The sequence below is a fragment of the Dipodomys spectabilis genome, unplaced genomic scaffold (genome assembly GCF_019054845.1).
Source record: "Dipodomys spectabilis isolate Male_0828 unplaced genomic scaffold, ASM1905484v1 ptg000017l, whole genome shotgun sequence".
Classification (NCBI taxonomy): domain Eukaryota; kingdom Metazoa; phylum Chordata; class Mammalia; order Rodentia; family Heteromyidae; genus Dipodomys; species Dipodomys spectabilis.
The window spans coordinates 10,212,624-10,226,987 of record NW_024870694.1 but is presented as its reverse complement, the minus strand read 5'-3'; the positions used below and the strand labels follow the sequence as shown (position 1 = coordinate 10,226,987).

At 45.5% G+C, this 14,364-nt stretch overlaps 1 protein-coding gene across 1 annotated transcript in view; it reads left to right on the top strand.

The window, feature by feature from the left end:
* Positions 1-4,796: 4,796 nt before the first annotated feature.
* Positions 4,797-14,364, top strand: part of Ubxn7 (UBX domain protein 7) — a 62,810-nt gene continuing 53,242 nt past the window's right edge. Inside the window, exon 1 of the mRNA XM_042668790.1 lies at positions 4,797-4,873. Coding sequence (XP_042524724.1) covers positions 4,801-4,873 — 73 coding nt within the window. The 5' untranslated portion in view covers positions 4,797-4,800. The remainder of the gene's footprint in view (positions 4,874-14,364) is intronic.

Here is a 14,364-nt window from a genome sequence, read left to right as displayed (position 1 = left end):
ACCACTTCAGCCAGCTCCACTTTTGGCTTTTTCAAGTCGCTTATTGGAGATAAGAGTCTCACAAGGACTTTTCTGCCCAGGCTGGCTTAGAATCATAATCCTGAGTAGCTAGGATACAGGCATGAGCCACCAGCACAGGTTCAATGAAACTCTTATCTCTAATTAACCAGAAAAAGTGAAGTGGAGCTGTAGCTTAAATGTTAAGAGTGCCAGCATTAAGTGAAAAATCTTAGCATCAGTTCTGGAGTTAAAGCACCGGTACCTATAAGTACCTATAAATAAGTAGATAAATAAATATTACTGAAATGATTCATCTGTTGGGACCCTAAGTATACATTGTTTTTGTTTTATTTTTGGTCCGTGAGCTATTTAGAAGTAGGTTTCGATAAACAGGTGGATAGAGTACTGAGGTTTAAATTCAGGGATTGTTGCAGTAAATGCTCTATAGCTTGATCCATACCCCAAACCCATTTTTATTTAGCTGTTTTTCAGATAGGGTCTCTCCTTATTGCTCATGCTGGCCTTTGACGGGGATCTTCCTTCCTACTTCCTTTTCTGAGTAGCTGGACTTAGAGCTAGAAAACATATGCCCACATGTTAGTTGAGATGGAGTCTGGCTAACCTTTTTCCTCCTAAGTAGCTGGGATTACAAAAATGAGTCACTGAGGATGGCACAAATTTTTTAAAGGTATTCTTTCAAAAATTAATTTCCATCTTAACTGATCTATATTTAGAAAACATTCTGCATAATGATTTTTCTTTTTTAATTTCTTGGGATGGTTTATCATTAGCTCCAACGCAAGATCTTCCTGTTTCTACCTTCCCTGTGCTAGCATCATAGGCATGTGCCCATGATCAGCATACACAGCTATAATGATTCTTTAACTTTTTTTTTTTTGCTGGTAGTGGGGCTTGACCTCTGGGCCTGGGCACTGTCCCTCAGCTCTTCAGCTCACGGCTAGAGTTCTACCACTTGGGCCACAGCGCCACTTCCATTTTTCTGGTGGTTTATTGAGATAAGAGTCTCATGGCCTTTCCTGCCCAGGCTGGCTTTGAACCTCAATCCTCAGATCTCAGCCTCCTGAGTAGCTCGGATTACAGGGCTTTTTTTTTTTTTTGGTCCTGGGTGCTGTCCTGCGCTCTTCAGAGCAAGGTGAGCGCTCTATCACTTGAGCCACAGCGCCACTTCTGGTTTTCTAGTTGTTAATTGGAGATAAGAGTCTCAGGACTGGGCTGGGATGTGGCTCAGTGGCAAAGCGCTTGCCTAGCAAGTGCCACGTCCTGGGTTCAATCCCCAGTACCAAAAAAGAAAAGACCAAAAAAAAAAGAGTCTCAGGGACTTTCCTGTCCAGGCTGGCTTTGAACCTCAATCCTCAGCTCTCAGCCTCCTGAGTAGTTAGGATTACAGGTGTGAGCCACCAGTGCCCAGCTGATTCTTTAACATTTGTTGAAGCTTTCTTTGTAGACTTTCTACGGTCAAAATTTATTTTTCATGTGCATTTGAATATAATCAATATCTTCTATAGTTTTATCTAAGACAAAGAGGATGTGTATATGTATCTATTTGCCAAATTTCTCTCTCTCTGTCTCTCTGTCTCTGTCTCTCTCTTTGTCCAGTTACTAGTGGGGCTTCAATTAATGGTCCCCAACTGGGGCTTCAATTCATGGCTTCCCACTATCACTTGGCTTTGTTGCTCAAAGTTGAGCCAAATCTTCTCTTTCCAATTTTTGCTGGTTACTTAGAGATAAGAGTCTCAGGGACGTATCTTTATGGGCTGCCTTGAACCACAATCTTCAGCTCTCAAATTCTTGATTAGCTAGGATTAGATGGGAGCCACCAATGCCCAGCTACATTTTGCTTTATTTATGATCCGGTTGTGGGGACTGAACTCTGGGCCTGGGCGCTGTCCCTCAGCTCTTCAGCTCAAGGCTAGCGCTATACCACTTGAGCCACAGCACCACTTCCAGCTTTTTTTTTCTTTTTGCTTATGTGGTGCTGGGGAATCGAACCCAGGGCCTCATGCATACAAGGCAAGTGCTCTACCACTGAGCCACCTTCCCAGCCCCTACATTTTGCTTTAAAATCTATTTTGTCTCCAGGAAATGGAAACAAGAGGATTTTTTTCTTCATATGGAAAAATCTATTTTGTCTGAAATTAAAACAGATATTCCAGTTTTCAAAGAAATGAAAGGTTTACCCCATACACCTTTGTTACTTCTCTTAGGCCTCTTTAAATTTATACAATTGTCTGGTTTTTTTTGGGGGGGGGTCAGTTGTGGGGCTTGAACCAGGGCCTGAGCGCTGTCCCTAAGTTCTTTTGCTCAAGGCTAGCGCTCTACCACTTTGAGCCACAGCACCTTCTGGTTTTTTTTTTTTGGGGGGGGGGTCTGGTCGTGGGGCCTGAACTCTGGGCCTGGGTACTGTCCCTCAGCTCTTCAGCTCAAGTGTTCAAGGCTAGCGCTCTAACACTTGAGCCACAGCGCGCCATTTCCAGCTTTTTTCTTTTTGCTTATGTGGTGCTGAGGAATCGAACCCAGGGCCTCAGGCATGCAAGGCAAGCACTCTACCACTGAGACACCTTCCCAGCCCACCTTCTGTTTTTTTTTTTTTATTGTAAAGATACTATACAGAGGGTTACAGTTACATGAGTGAGGTAATGAGTACACTTCCTCTTGAACATTGTTACCCCCTCCATTGTTTTCCCCCTACCATCCCCTCCCTCCCTCCCTTCCCTGAGGTTCTTTTTTTTTTTTTTGATTGTGATTAAGTGATTACATAATTTCAAAGTCACAAGTTCATTCTAACTTCCCTGGAGCAAATTGTCTACCACAGTCTGTAATATATAACAGTGTTCACATGTTATATACCATATTTGTGATCAGCAGCATGGGGATATTTAGTAGTGGTTCAACCAGATGAGTGGGAGTTCTTTGTTTCTTAAGTCCTGTTAGTTTTGTGGTATCACCTAACATTTTGGATTTAGCATCCACTTATCAGGGAGACCATGTACCGTTTGTCTCTTCGTTCTTGGCTTACCTCGCTCAACATGATTCCTTCTAGCTCCATCCATTTCCCTGCAAATACCATTATTTTGTCATTTCTAATGGCTGCATAATATTCCATTGTGTATAGATACCACAATTTTTGGATCCATTCATCTGTGGTGGGGCATCTAGGTTGTTTCCATACCACCTTCTGTTTTTTGAGTAGTTCATTGGAGATGAGTCTCTCAGAGACTTTCCTGCCCAGGATGGCTTGAAACCACAATCCTCAGATCTCAGCAACTAGGATTAGTCACCAGCACCCTGAGAGTTTAATTTCTTTTCTGAGGAAAAGCCATGGTTTTCCCCTCTATTTGTTTTTATTTTTTTAAACAGGTTTCTCATACTGGAGGTGTAGTTAGAGCACCTGCCTAGCAGATATAAGGCTTTGCAAAGAAATAAAACAAAAAACAAAAAACAAAAAAATTTCACATTTTCTATGATTTTAGGAGTAGACTTTATATTTTCTTGCAATTCTAAAGACTTTTTTTTTTTGTTGGTCGTGGGACTTGAACTCTGGGCTTGGGCGCTGTCCCTGAGCTCTTCAACTCAAGGTGAGCGCTCTACCACTTGAGCCACAGAGCCACTTCCGATTTCCTAGTGGTTTTTATTGGAGATAAGAGTCTCATGGACTTTCCTGCCCAGGCTGGCTTTGTTTTTTTTTTTTTTTGGTCCGGTCATGGGGCCTGAACTCTGGGCCTGGGCGCTGTCCCTGAGCTCTTCAGCTCAAGGCTAGCGCTCTACCACTTGAGCTACAGCGCCACTTCCGGCTTTTTTTCATTTTGCTTATGTGGTGCTGAGGAATCGAACCCAGGGCCTCAGGCATGCAAGGCAAGCGCTCTGCCACTGAGCCACCTTCCCAGCCCCCCAGGCTGGCTTTTAACCGTGATCCTCAGATCTCAGCCTCCTGAGTAGCTAGGATTACAGGCGTGAGCCCCGGGTGCCCGGATCACTTTTTTTTGTTTCACTCTGTAGCCTAGGCTGGTTTAAAACCCAATTTCCACTGCTTCCAACCCCCAACACTATACGCATGTGTGTACCACCACCCCAGGTTCACTTCATGGTCTTTATTAATAACCCCGTTTTTTTTTTTTTGTTGCTGTTGTTGTTAGTTGTGGGGCTTAAAATTGAGCCAGGGTGCTGTCCCTGAGCTCTTTTGCTCAAGGCTAGTGCTCTACCACTTTGAGCCAGAGAGCCGCTTCTGGTTTTCTGGTGGTCAATTGGAGATAACAGTCTCATGGCCTTTCCTGCCAGGGCTGGCTTTGAACCGGGATCCTAAGATCTCAGCCTCCTGAATTACGGAGATTCCAGGAGAGAGCCACTGGCACCTGGCACGTAGGATTTGTATTTAAATTGGAGCTGATAGAATCCATGCAAAGTGCGGTGGATCTAGGGGGGGAAAAGGTAAAAATAATAATTGACAGTAGAGATTGTCAGTGAAGCCGTTATGCAAAGAGCCTACAACTTGCAGGGCCTGAAGCTTCCTTTGGAATCAATCCCGGGTCTAAGAAGCGGGCTTCCAAGCTTGCCAGAAGGATGCGGCGCGCAGGTAGCCACCCGGCCACCAACCCCGGCGGCTGAGCGAGCGCTCCGACCTGGGGGCAGTGCGTCTGCGCAGAGGACGTGCGGAGGGGGTGGAGCCTGGGGCGGCCAAGGCGCCTGCGCAGACGGCGCGGCGAGGTGGGGGAGGGCGGTCCGTGTGTGTCTGTGTTGTTGTTCGGCGGCGGCGGCGGCAGCGGCAGCGGCGGCGGCGGTAAGATGGCTGCCCACGGGGGCTCCGCAGCGTCGTCGGCGCTGAAGGGGTTAATTCAGCAGTTCACCGCCATCACCGGTAAGAGACGCGGTTACCGGAAGATGGACAGTGGGGTCAGGGCTGGGTCGGCCGGGCTGTCCCGGCTTCCTCTTACCTTCACGCTTTCATCCCTCGGGCTTTCCCCACCGCTCCCGTCCTCCCTCCGGGGAGGAGGCGACGACGACGTCGGGGTCTGGGGTTCAGGCGGGAGGCAGCCCTCCCCGCCTCCGAGTCCCCTGGCTCCTCGTTCTCGGTCTCCTCGCAGTTTAGAGGCAGATCCCCCACGCCCCCTGCCAGCCCGGACCCGGGGCTGGGCCGGGCCCGCCCGCTCCCGCCGGCCGGGGGGGACCTGGGGGCGGGAGGAGTGGGGGGCCGCACCCGGCCACCGCCCTCCTCCATCACCTTCTCTTCTCCCTGCAGCCCCCCGAGAAGCGGGTGTGCGTGTGAGCCCTCACCCCTCTTTCTTCCCCGGCCAGGTCAGCCCCCTCCCCCCGTCCCTGGCCTGCCCTTCTGCTTCCTGGGCCCCTCGGAGCCTCGGCGGGGGCCCTCGCGTGTCCGCGCTCTCCCGCTTTAACGGCGAGCCCGGTGGGTTGGGCAGCGCCTTTTGCACATCCCGGGGAGAGAGGAGGGGGGGGGGGGGAGACGACAGATCTCGGAAAACGCGGGTGCCCAGGAGCACCGTAGGGAGAACGGAGGCTTCACGAGAAGAATGAAGGGGGAACCCCCAGGCTTGACGGGGAAAGGCCTAGAGGAAACCTGCCTGGCGTTTCCCACCTTCCCATAATAAAACCATCAAGACCGAGACCATGGCGCCCGAGCGTTCTGATAAAATAAGGATGGCGGTCGAAACTTCTCTGAGAGAAACCTGTTTCTGGGCATCGGTGGACACCCCCCCCCCCCCAAATCTTAGGCCTGTGTTTTTCCATCTCTTTGGACCCCGGAGAAGGGCACACGCCGATCTTACCGCCTGGAGGAAAGGCCCTGAGCCATTCCTGTGAATGCGCTCGGTCTTGTTTCTCTCCGACGGCGCTGAACTTTTTTTGCATGAGTTATTAGAGGGCGGAGCAAATGATGAAGTTCTCTGGAGTGATTTGAGAGGAGAGTACTCCATGTGCCTGAGTGTAATTTTGCCGTTCTAATTTTGTCATGTTGAAAAGAGGTCAGAAAGTTAGTTCCCTCTCCTTACTCTATACTTTTCCCTAGTAGTAGTAATTTGCAAGATGCAAAGAATATTTCCAGTGAATGTTTTTTTTGAAGAGTGTGACAGGAGCGAGAGCTGGTTGTAGTATTTTAACCAATATCTGATGTTTGCAAGTTACCCTTTTGTAATGAACGGTGGTTTTAGTTTTTGCTCCGAAGTGATGACTTTGGATAGATAGATGTTTGGTGCATTGATTGTAGTCTTCCGGCACAAAAATGTAAGTAAAAGTTACAATAGAAATTAAGGTGACAGATAAAATGATAGTAAGCGTTGTAATTGTCCTTAACATGTATCGTATTTTCCAGTATCTAAATCATTGTTATGGAAAATATTAGGTTATTGTGTGTATAAGTTAATAAGTTTATATAGAAAAATCGTTTAGTGAGTGACACAAAAGTAAATGTTATTAAGCCTTTCTTTGAGTTGCCTATGGTTTAATGCCACATAATTTCAGTTTCTATGCCAACTGCTACCCTTCATAAATTCACCTTATTCTAACCTCACATTATTTCCTCTAAAACAATGTGTTTTGGGCTCTTATTTTTTCACACCTGGAGTGTGAAGGGGTGCATAGATTTAGTTTGTTGCTTTAATTGTTTCTGTCTGTTAGTGTAAGAGCTTGTTTCCTAGTCTGTCACCTGTATTACTGGATCATTATCCCTCAGTGGACAATGATGTTTAAACGTCTATAGAAGGGAAAATTCCTTTGACTGTTCTTGATGTGCTATGAGTTTCCCCTACCCCTCTCTGTGTGTACTCTCCTTTTTCTTTTTTTTTTTGGGTCCGGTCGTGGAGCCTGAACTCTGGGCCTGGGCGCTGTCCCTCAGCTCTTCAGCTCAAGGCTAGCGCTCTACCACTTGAGCCACAGCACCACTTCCGGCTTTTTTCTTTTTGCTTATGTAGTACTGAGGAATTGAACCCAGGGCCTCACACGTGCAAGGCAAGTGCTCTACCACTGAGCCACCTTCCCAGCCCCTACTTTTTTTTTTTTGGGTCAGTTGTGGGGCTTGAACTCTGGGCCTGGACACTGTCCCTCAGCTCTTCAGCTCCAGGCAAGTGCCTTACCACTTGGGCCACAGTTCCGTTTCCTTTTTTTTTTTTTTTCTGCTTATGTGGTGCCGAGGAATCGAACCCAGGGCCTCATGCATGCAAGGCAAGCACTCTACCACTGAGCCAACTTCCCAGCCCCTATGGAGCTTTTTTGCTCACAGATAGCACTCTACCACTTGTGCCACAGCTCCACTTCAGACTCTTTGGTAGGTAATTAGAGATGAACCTCATGGGTTTTCCTGCTGCTGCTGGCTTTGAACCAGGATCCTCAGGTCACAGCCTCCTGACTAGCCAGGCATGAGCCATCAGCGCCTGGCTAAGTTTTTTTATTTTTGTATGTGTGAGGTAAGGATTGAATCAGTGCCTCAAGAATGAATGCTAAACACATATTTTACCGTTAAGCTACGTCTATTGATAATTTTTTTTTTTTTTGGGCTATGGGGCCTGAACTCTGGGCCTGGGCACTGTCCCTCAGCTCTTCAGCTCAAGGATAGTGCTCTATCTCTTGAGCCACAGCGCCACTTCCAGCTTTTTCTGCTTATGTGGTGCTGAGGAATCGAACCCAGGGCCTCATGCATGCAAGGCAAGCACTCTACCATTGAGCCACCTTCCCAACCCCTATTGATAATTTTTTAAATAGCATTTTTTAAATAGACATACAGGATTAAGCTGGGCACTATGCTGTGCAGCTGTAGTCTCAGTTAAGGTACATGGATTGCTTGAGCCTTGGAGTTCAAAGTCAACCTGGGCAACATAGTGGATTCTATCTAAAAAGAAAGGAAAGAAAGAACGAATGAATAAAAGAAAGATACGTATTGGGTACTGGTTGCTCATACCTGTAATTATAGCTGCTCAGGAGGTTGAGATCTGAGGATCATGATTTGAAGTTAGCTTGAGCAAAAAAGTCTGTGAACCTCTTAATTTCCAATTAACCAACAAAAAGCTAGAAGTGGAGGTATGGTTCAAGTAGCAGAATAGCAGCCTTCAGTGAAAAAGCTGAAGGACAAGCTGGGCGCCAGTAGCTCACACTTGTAATCCTAGTAACTCAGGAGGCTGAGATCTGAGGATCATGATTCAAAGCCAGCCTTGGCAACCAGAAAACTGGGAATAGCACTGTGGCCCAAGTGGTAGAGTGCTAGCTTTGAAATGCTCAGGACAGTGCCCAGTCCCAGAGCTCAAGCTCCAGGACCAACCAAAAAAAAAAAAAAAAAAAAAGAAATTTTAGCTGGCCGTGGTGGTGAACGCGGTAATCAAGAAAGAAATTTGAGAGCCTGGGTATGGTGGTATGCACCTGTTATTCCAGCTACAAAGGAGGGAGAGATGGAAGGATAGAGGTCTGAGCTTCCCTGGGTTTAAATGGAAGACCTTATCTTAAAAAAAAAAATGAACTAAAGCAGAAAAGACTGGGAATATGACTCAAGAGTCATATTCGATCTTGCCTAGCAGGCTTGAGGCCCCAAGTTAAAACCCCAGGGCGCTCTCTCTCTCTCTCTCTCTCTCTCTCTCTCTCTCTCTCTCTCTCTCTCTCTCTCTCTCTCTCACACACACACACACACACACACACACGAGCAGGCTTGAGGCCCCAAGTTAAAACCCCAGGGCGCTCTCTCTCTCTCTCTCTCTCTCTCTCTCTCTCTCTCTCACACACACACACACACACACACACACACACACACACACACACACACACACACACACACGAGCAGGCTTGAGGCCCCAAGTTAAAACCCCAGGGCTCGCTCTCTCTCTCTCTCTCTCTCTCTCTCTCTCTCTCTCTCTCTCTCTCTCTCTCTCTCTCTCTCTCTTTCTCTCTCACACACACACACACACACACACACACACACACGAGAAAATAAAAAGAAAAAGGCAGAGATTTGCCTGGGTGCTGTCTCTGAAGTTTTTTGCTTTACCACTTTAAGCCACAGCCCCACTCTGATTTTTATGTGGTTAGTTAGAGATGAGATTCTCATGGCCTTTCCTGCCCAGGATAGCTTTGAATCCCAGTCCACATCAGCCTCCTGAGTGGCTGGGATTAAAGGCATGAGCCACCAGCTCCCCACTCTGTGAGATGCTTTATCTCCAATTAACTACCAAAACTGGAACTAGAGCTGTGGCTTAAAGTGGTAGAGCACTAGCCTTGAAAAAAAGCTCAGGGACAGACCCTGAATTCAAGTCCCAGGACTAACACACTCAAAAAAGATGAGCCAGGCTGGGAAGGTGGCTCAGTGGTAAAGCATTTGCCTTGTATGCTTGAGGTCCTGAGTTCGATTCCTCAGCACCACATAAAGCAGGAAAAAAAAAGCCGGAAGTGGCGCTGTGGCTCAAGTGGTAGAGTGCTAGCCTTGAGCTGAAGAGCTGAGGGACAGCACCCAGGCCCAGAGTTCAGGCCCCATGACCGGACCCTCCCCCCCCTCCCAAAAAAAAAAAAGATGAGCCTTACATTTTCTGTAGCATTTACCAATAGAAGAGAAAATAGAAACTTATTTATTTGGGGGTGCTGATATTTGAACTCAAAGCTTTTTACATTTAGCTAGACAAGCACTCTACCATTTAAGCCACACCCCTCTCAACCCTTTTTTGTTTTCATTATTTCTCAGATAAGGTCTCAAGTTTACATCCAGGCCATCATGGACCTTCATCCTATTTGAGTAGTTGAGATTAGAGATGAATGCTAATATGCCCAATTTTTTTTTTCTTGTAAATTGATTGGGATGAAATTCAAGAACTATTTTATCTAGGCTGCCTTATAACCTAGTCTTTTCCTCCGGAGTAGCTGGAATTAACTTCTGAGTAGCTGGGATTAAGAGCCTGAGCCACTTCATCTAGTCCAGAGAAGTTTTTGATAAATCCTGTTTCTCACTAAATAGAACAAGTATCTTCGTAGTTTGTATATTACATTATAATAAGTCTGAACTAAAGGCAGATTAAAAAAATTAAAAAGTAGCTCAGCACCAGTAGCTTGCGACTGTAATCCTAGCAACTCAGGAGGCTGAGATCTGAAGATTGCAGTTCAAAGCCAGCCCAGACAGGAAAGTCAGTGAGATTCTTACTTCCAGTAAACCACCAGAAAACTGATAATGGCATTGTGGCTCAAGTGGTAGAGCAGTAGCCTTGAGCTGAAGAGCTGAGAGACAACACCCAGATCCAGAGTTCAAAACCCATGACTGACCAAAAAAAAAAAAAAATTGAAAAGTATATGACAGCTGGGTGCCCGAGGCTCATGCCTATAATCCTAGCTACTCAGGAGGCTTAGATCTGAGGATCGAAGTTCAGAGCCTGCCTGTAGTGGCTCAAGTGGTAGAATATTAGCCTTGAGCACAAAGAGGCTCAGGGACTATGTCCAGGCCCCGAGTTCAAGCCTCACAAGTGACCAAAAAAAGTATGTGAAAATATAGAATAATCATCTCTCACCATAGTAGTTAGTAGTATATATATACATATTTTTTTGTTTTGTTTTGTCGGTTGTAGGGCCTGAACTCTGGGCCTAGGCACTGTCCCTCAGCCCTTCAGCTCAAGGCTAGAGCTCTACCTCTTGAGCCATAGTGCCACTTCTGGCTTTTCTGCTTATGTGGTGCTGAGGAATCAAACCCAGGGCCACATGCATGCAAGGCAAGCACTCTACCACTGAGCCACCTTCCCAGCCCAGTAGTATGTTTTTTACATGCTGTTGTCTAGTTGTTCCTATTTTTGCATTGTGGATCATGGTATACATAATATAGGACTGTGAAATTTTTACTTCATGTTACATCATAAGCATTTTTTTCATGATCATACTGTTTGACAAACAAATGGCAAGGGAATTGGTGGTCTTTAAAGTAATCATATTAAGGATCTATCTTTTACTATTGATGCCTTCTGAGTTATCTAACAGTTATGTAAGAAAACTAGCGCTGTTAAATTATAGCTACACCATATTTTACGGTGTTACTAATATTGACATCCCATGATATTCATCATACATAACATGTCAATTCTCAAAAATGTGAAGAAAGAATATATTACTAGACAAACAGTAGTTAAATAATTTATTAATTTATGTTTGTGCCTGTCCTGGGACTCAGACTGAGGTTCTGGGCCCCACTTCTGAGTTTTTTTTTGCTCAAGGTTAGCACTCTACCACTTGAGCCACAGCTCTACTTCCAGCTTCTTTGGTGGTTAATTGGAAATAAGAGTCCCACAGACTTCCTTCCCAGGCTGGCTTTGAACTGTGATCCTCATATCTCAACCCTTGGGTAGCTAGGATTACAGACGTGAGCCACTGGCATCTAGCTCTAGGTGAGCTGAGCACTGTGCCTGAGCTGCTTTTTGCTCAAGGCTAGCACTCTATCCCTTGAGCCACAGCACCACTTCTGGCTTTTTCTTTTTATGTGGTACCGAGGGCTTCATGTATACTAGTCAAGTACTCTACCACTAAGCCACATTCCTAGCCCTAGACAGAATTTTTGTTGTTGTTGGTCATGAGTACTTGGGCCTGGGCACTATTCCTGAGCTTTTTTGCTCAAGGCTAGAGCTCTACCACTTTGAGCAACAGTGGCATTTCCAGTTTTCTGGTAGTTAATTGGAGCTGAGTCTCACAGACTTTCCTTCTCCAGGCTGGCTCTGAACTGAGATCCTCAGATCTTAGCCTCCTGAGTAGCTAGAATTTATAGAAGTGAGTCACTGGGACCCGACTTAGACAACAGTTTTTAAAAAATTTAATAATTTTTATTGTTGTTTTAGAGGGTTACCTTTACATATGTCAGGTGATATGTATATTTCTTTCTTTTACTTAGTATCAGCTGTTCCTCTCTCGTTTCTTCCCTCCCATCACAACCCTTGAGTTGTTTAGTTCACTTTCATCAATTAAGACAGCAATTAAAAAAGTTGTTTGAACCAACCTGGGCTCTGGTGGCTTATGCCTATAAATAGTTGCTACTTGGGAGGCTAAGATGAGGAGAATTGTGGTTTTTAGGGTAGCCCAGGCAAACACACGAGACCCCTTCTCAGCTAATTGCTGGGTGTAGAGTCATGCACCTGTCATCTCAACCATGTATGAGGCTAAGATAACAATCATGGTTCCAGAGCAGCTTGGATAAAAATGTTCATGAGACCATCTCTTGTTGTGTTGCTTTGTGCTTGTACTGGGTCTTGAACTCAGGACCTGGGCACTCTTCTAAGCCTTTTTGCTGAAGGCTGGTGTTCTATCACTTGAGCCACAGTTCCACTTCAGATTTTTTTTGCCAGTCTTGGGGCTTGAACTCAGCACCTGGGCTCTGTCCCTGTGCCTCTTTGTTCCCAAAGCTAGCATTCTACCACTTGATCCACAGCACCATTTCTGGCTTTTTCTGAGTAGTTTCTTGGAGATAAGAGTCTTACAGACTTTTCCTGTATGAGTTGGCTTTTAGCCAGGATCCTCAGATCTCAGCCTCCTGAGTAGTTAGGATTACATGCCTGAGCCACCATCGCCCAGCCAGTTCTGGCTTTTTGATCCTTAATTGGAGATGTGTCCAGGATTTTCCTATCTAGTTGGCTTTGAACACCTCAGCCCTCACATCTCAGCTGCCAGAGAAACTAGAATTACAGACATGAGGACCAGCGTCCAGCAAAACATGCCTTTTTATTGCTGTTGTTATGTTTCAGTCCTGGGGCTTGACCTCAGGGCCTTAGTGTTGTCCCTGAGCTTTTATTTATTTATTTATTTATTTTGATGGTCAGGGGGCCTGAACTCTGGGCCTGGGCGCTGTCTCTCAGCTCTTCAGCTCAAGGCTAGCGCTCTACCACTGGAACCACAGTGCCACTATTTTTGCTTATGTGCTGCTAAGGAATCAAAACCACGGCCTCATGCATGCAAGGCAAGCACTTTACCACTGAGCCACCTTCCCAGCCCTCCCTGAGTTTTTTGCTTCAGGCTAGTGCTCTACCACTTGAGCCACAGCTCTACTTCCTTTGGGTGGTTGATTAGAGATAAAGAATTTTACAGACTTTCCTGCCCAGGCTGGCTTTGAACTTCAATCTTCATATCTCATCCTCCTGAATATCTAGGATTACAGATGTGAACCACTGACACTCAGCTAAAACATGTATTTTTTGGCTATAATTGAGAAGAAGTAGCTATTTAGAAGCTTGTTGTATTAATCTAGGAAAAACACTGAACCTCTGTGCTCTGTGCTAAAATAAGTTAATGATAGAAAAATGGACTGTGAAAGGTACAAAAAGGAAATCTGAGGAGTCAGAATGAGGCTTAGTAATTTGTTTCCAAGAAATGGAGAGACAAAGGGTGAACAAATGCAGCAGTGATACCAGAAAATGAACTATGCAACTTGTGAGTGGGGATGGGAAAACAGAGAGAGCACGGGAAGGGGTGACATTGTCCAAAAAGAAATGTACCCTCGGGGCTGGAAAGGTGGCTCAGTGGTAGAGTGCTTGCCTTGCATGCACAAGGTCCTGGATTCGATTCCTCAGAGGCATATAAGCAGAAAAATTCAGAAGTGGCGCTGTGACTCAAGTGGTAGAGCACTAGCCTTGAGATGAAGAGCTCAGGGACAGAGCCCAGGCCCAGAGTTCAGGCCCCATGACTGATCAGATAAAAAGAAAAGAAAAAGAAATGTACTCTTTACCTGACTTATAATAACCCCTTTGTATATCATCTCTATAATAACAAAAAAATAAATAATCTATTTTCAGCTAGGCTCTAGTGGCTCACACTTGTAATCCTAGCTACTCAGGAGGCTGAGATCTGAGGATTACAGTTCAAAGCCAGCCTGGGTAGGAAAGACCAACAAACTACTCAGAAAAAGCCAGAAGTGGCGCTGTAGCTCAAGTAATAGAGTGCTAGGTAGCTTTGAGCACAGAGAGGCTCAGGGACAGAGTCCAGGCCTTGAGTTCAAGCCCTAAGATCACCACTAACAAAAATACTAGTTTATCCCAGCTCGCTGTATCCATATCACAGTCAGAATGCTGTGCTGTCTTGAAGTTTACTGCAACAAGTTGACTAGTACATTTTCATTTCAGCCTCACTGAGCATATAAGAACACGGACAAAATATAAGCAGTATCACTATTAGTAAGCAAATGAAAACTGTGAATCTAGAAAGAAGACTGATCTGTTATATTGGTAGCCGTTAAGGCTTAAAAAGAAAAAGAATGGTATCTTGTAGAGGACAATAGTGTGAGAAAATAGACAAAACCTAATGGAATACCAACATCTGGAGAAAAAAGAAGAAAATATGGGGAGACTCAGAAGGAGGAAGAAAGCCAGGAGAGTTATGGTGACATTTCAAACATCAGAAGTTTTGTGATAC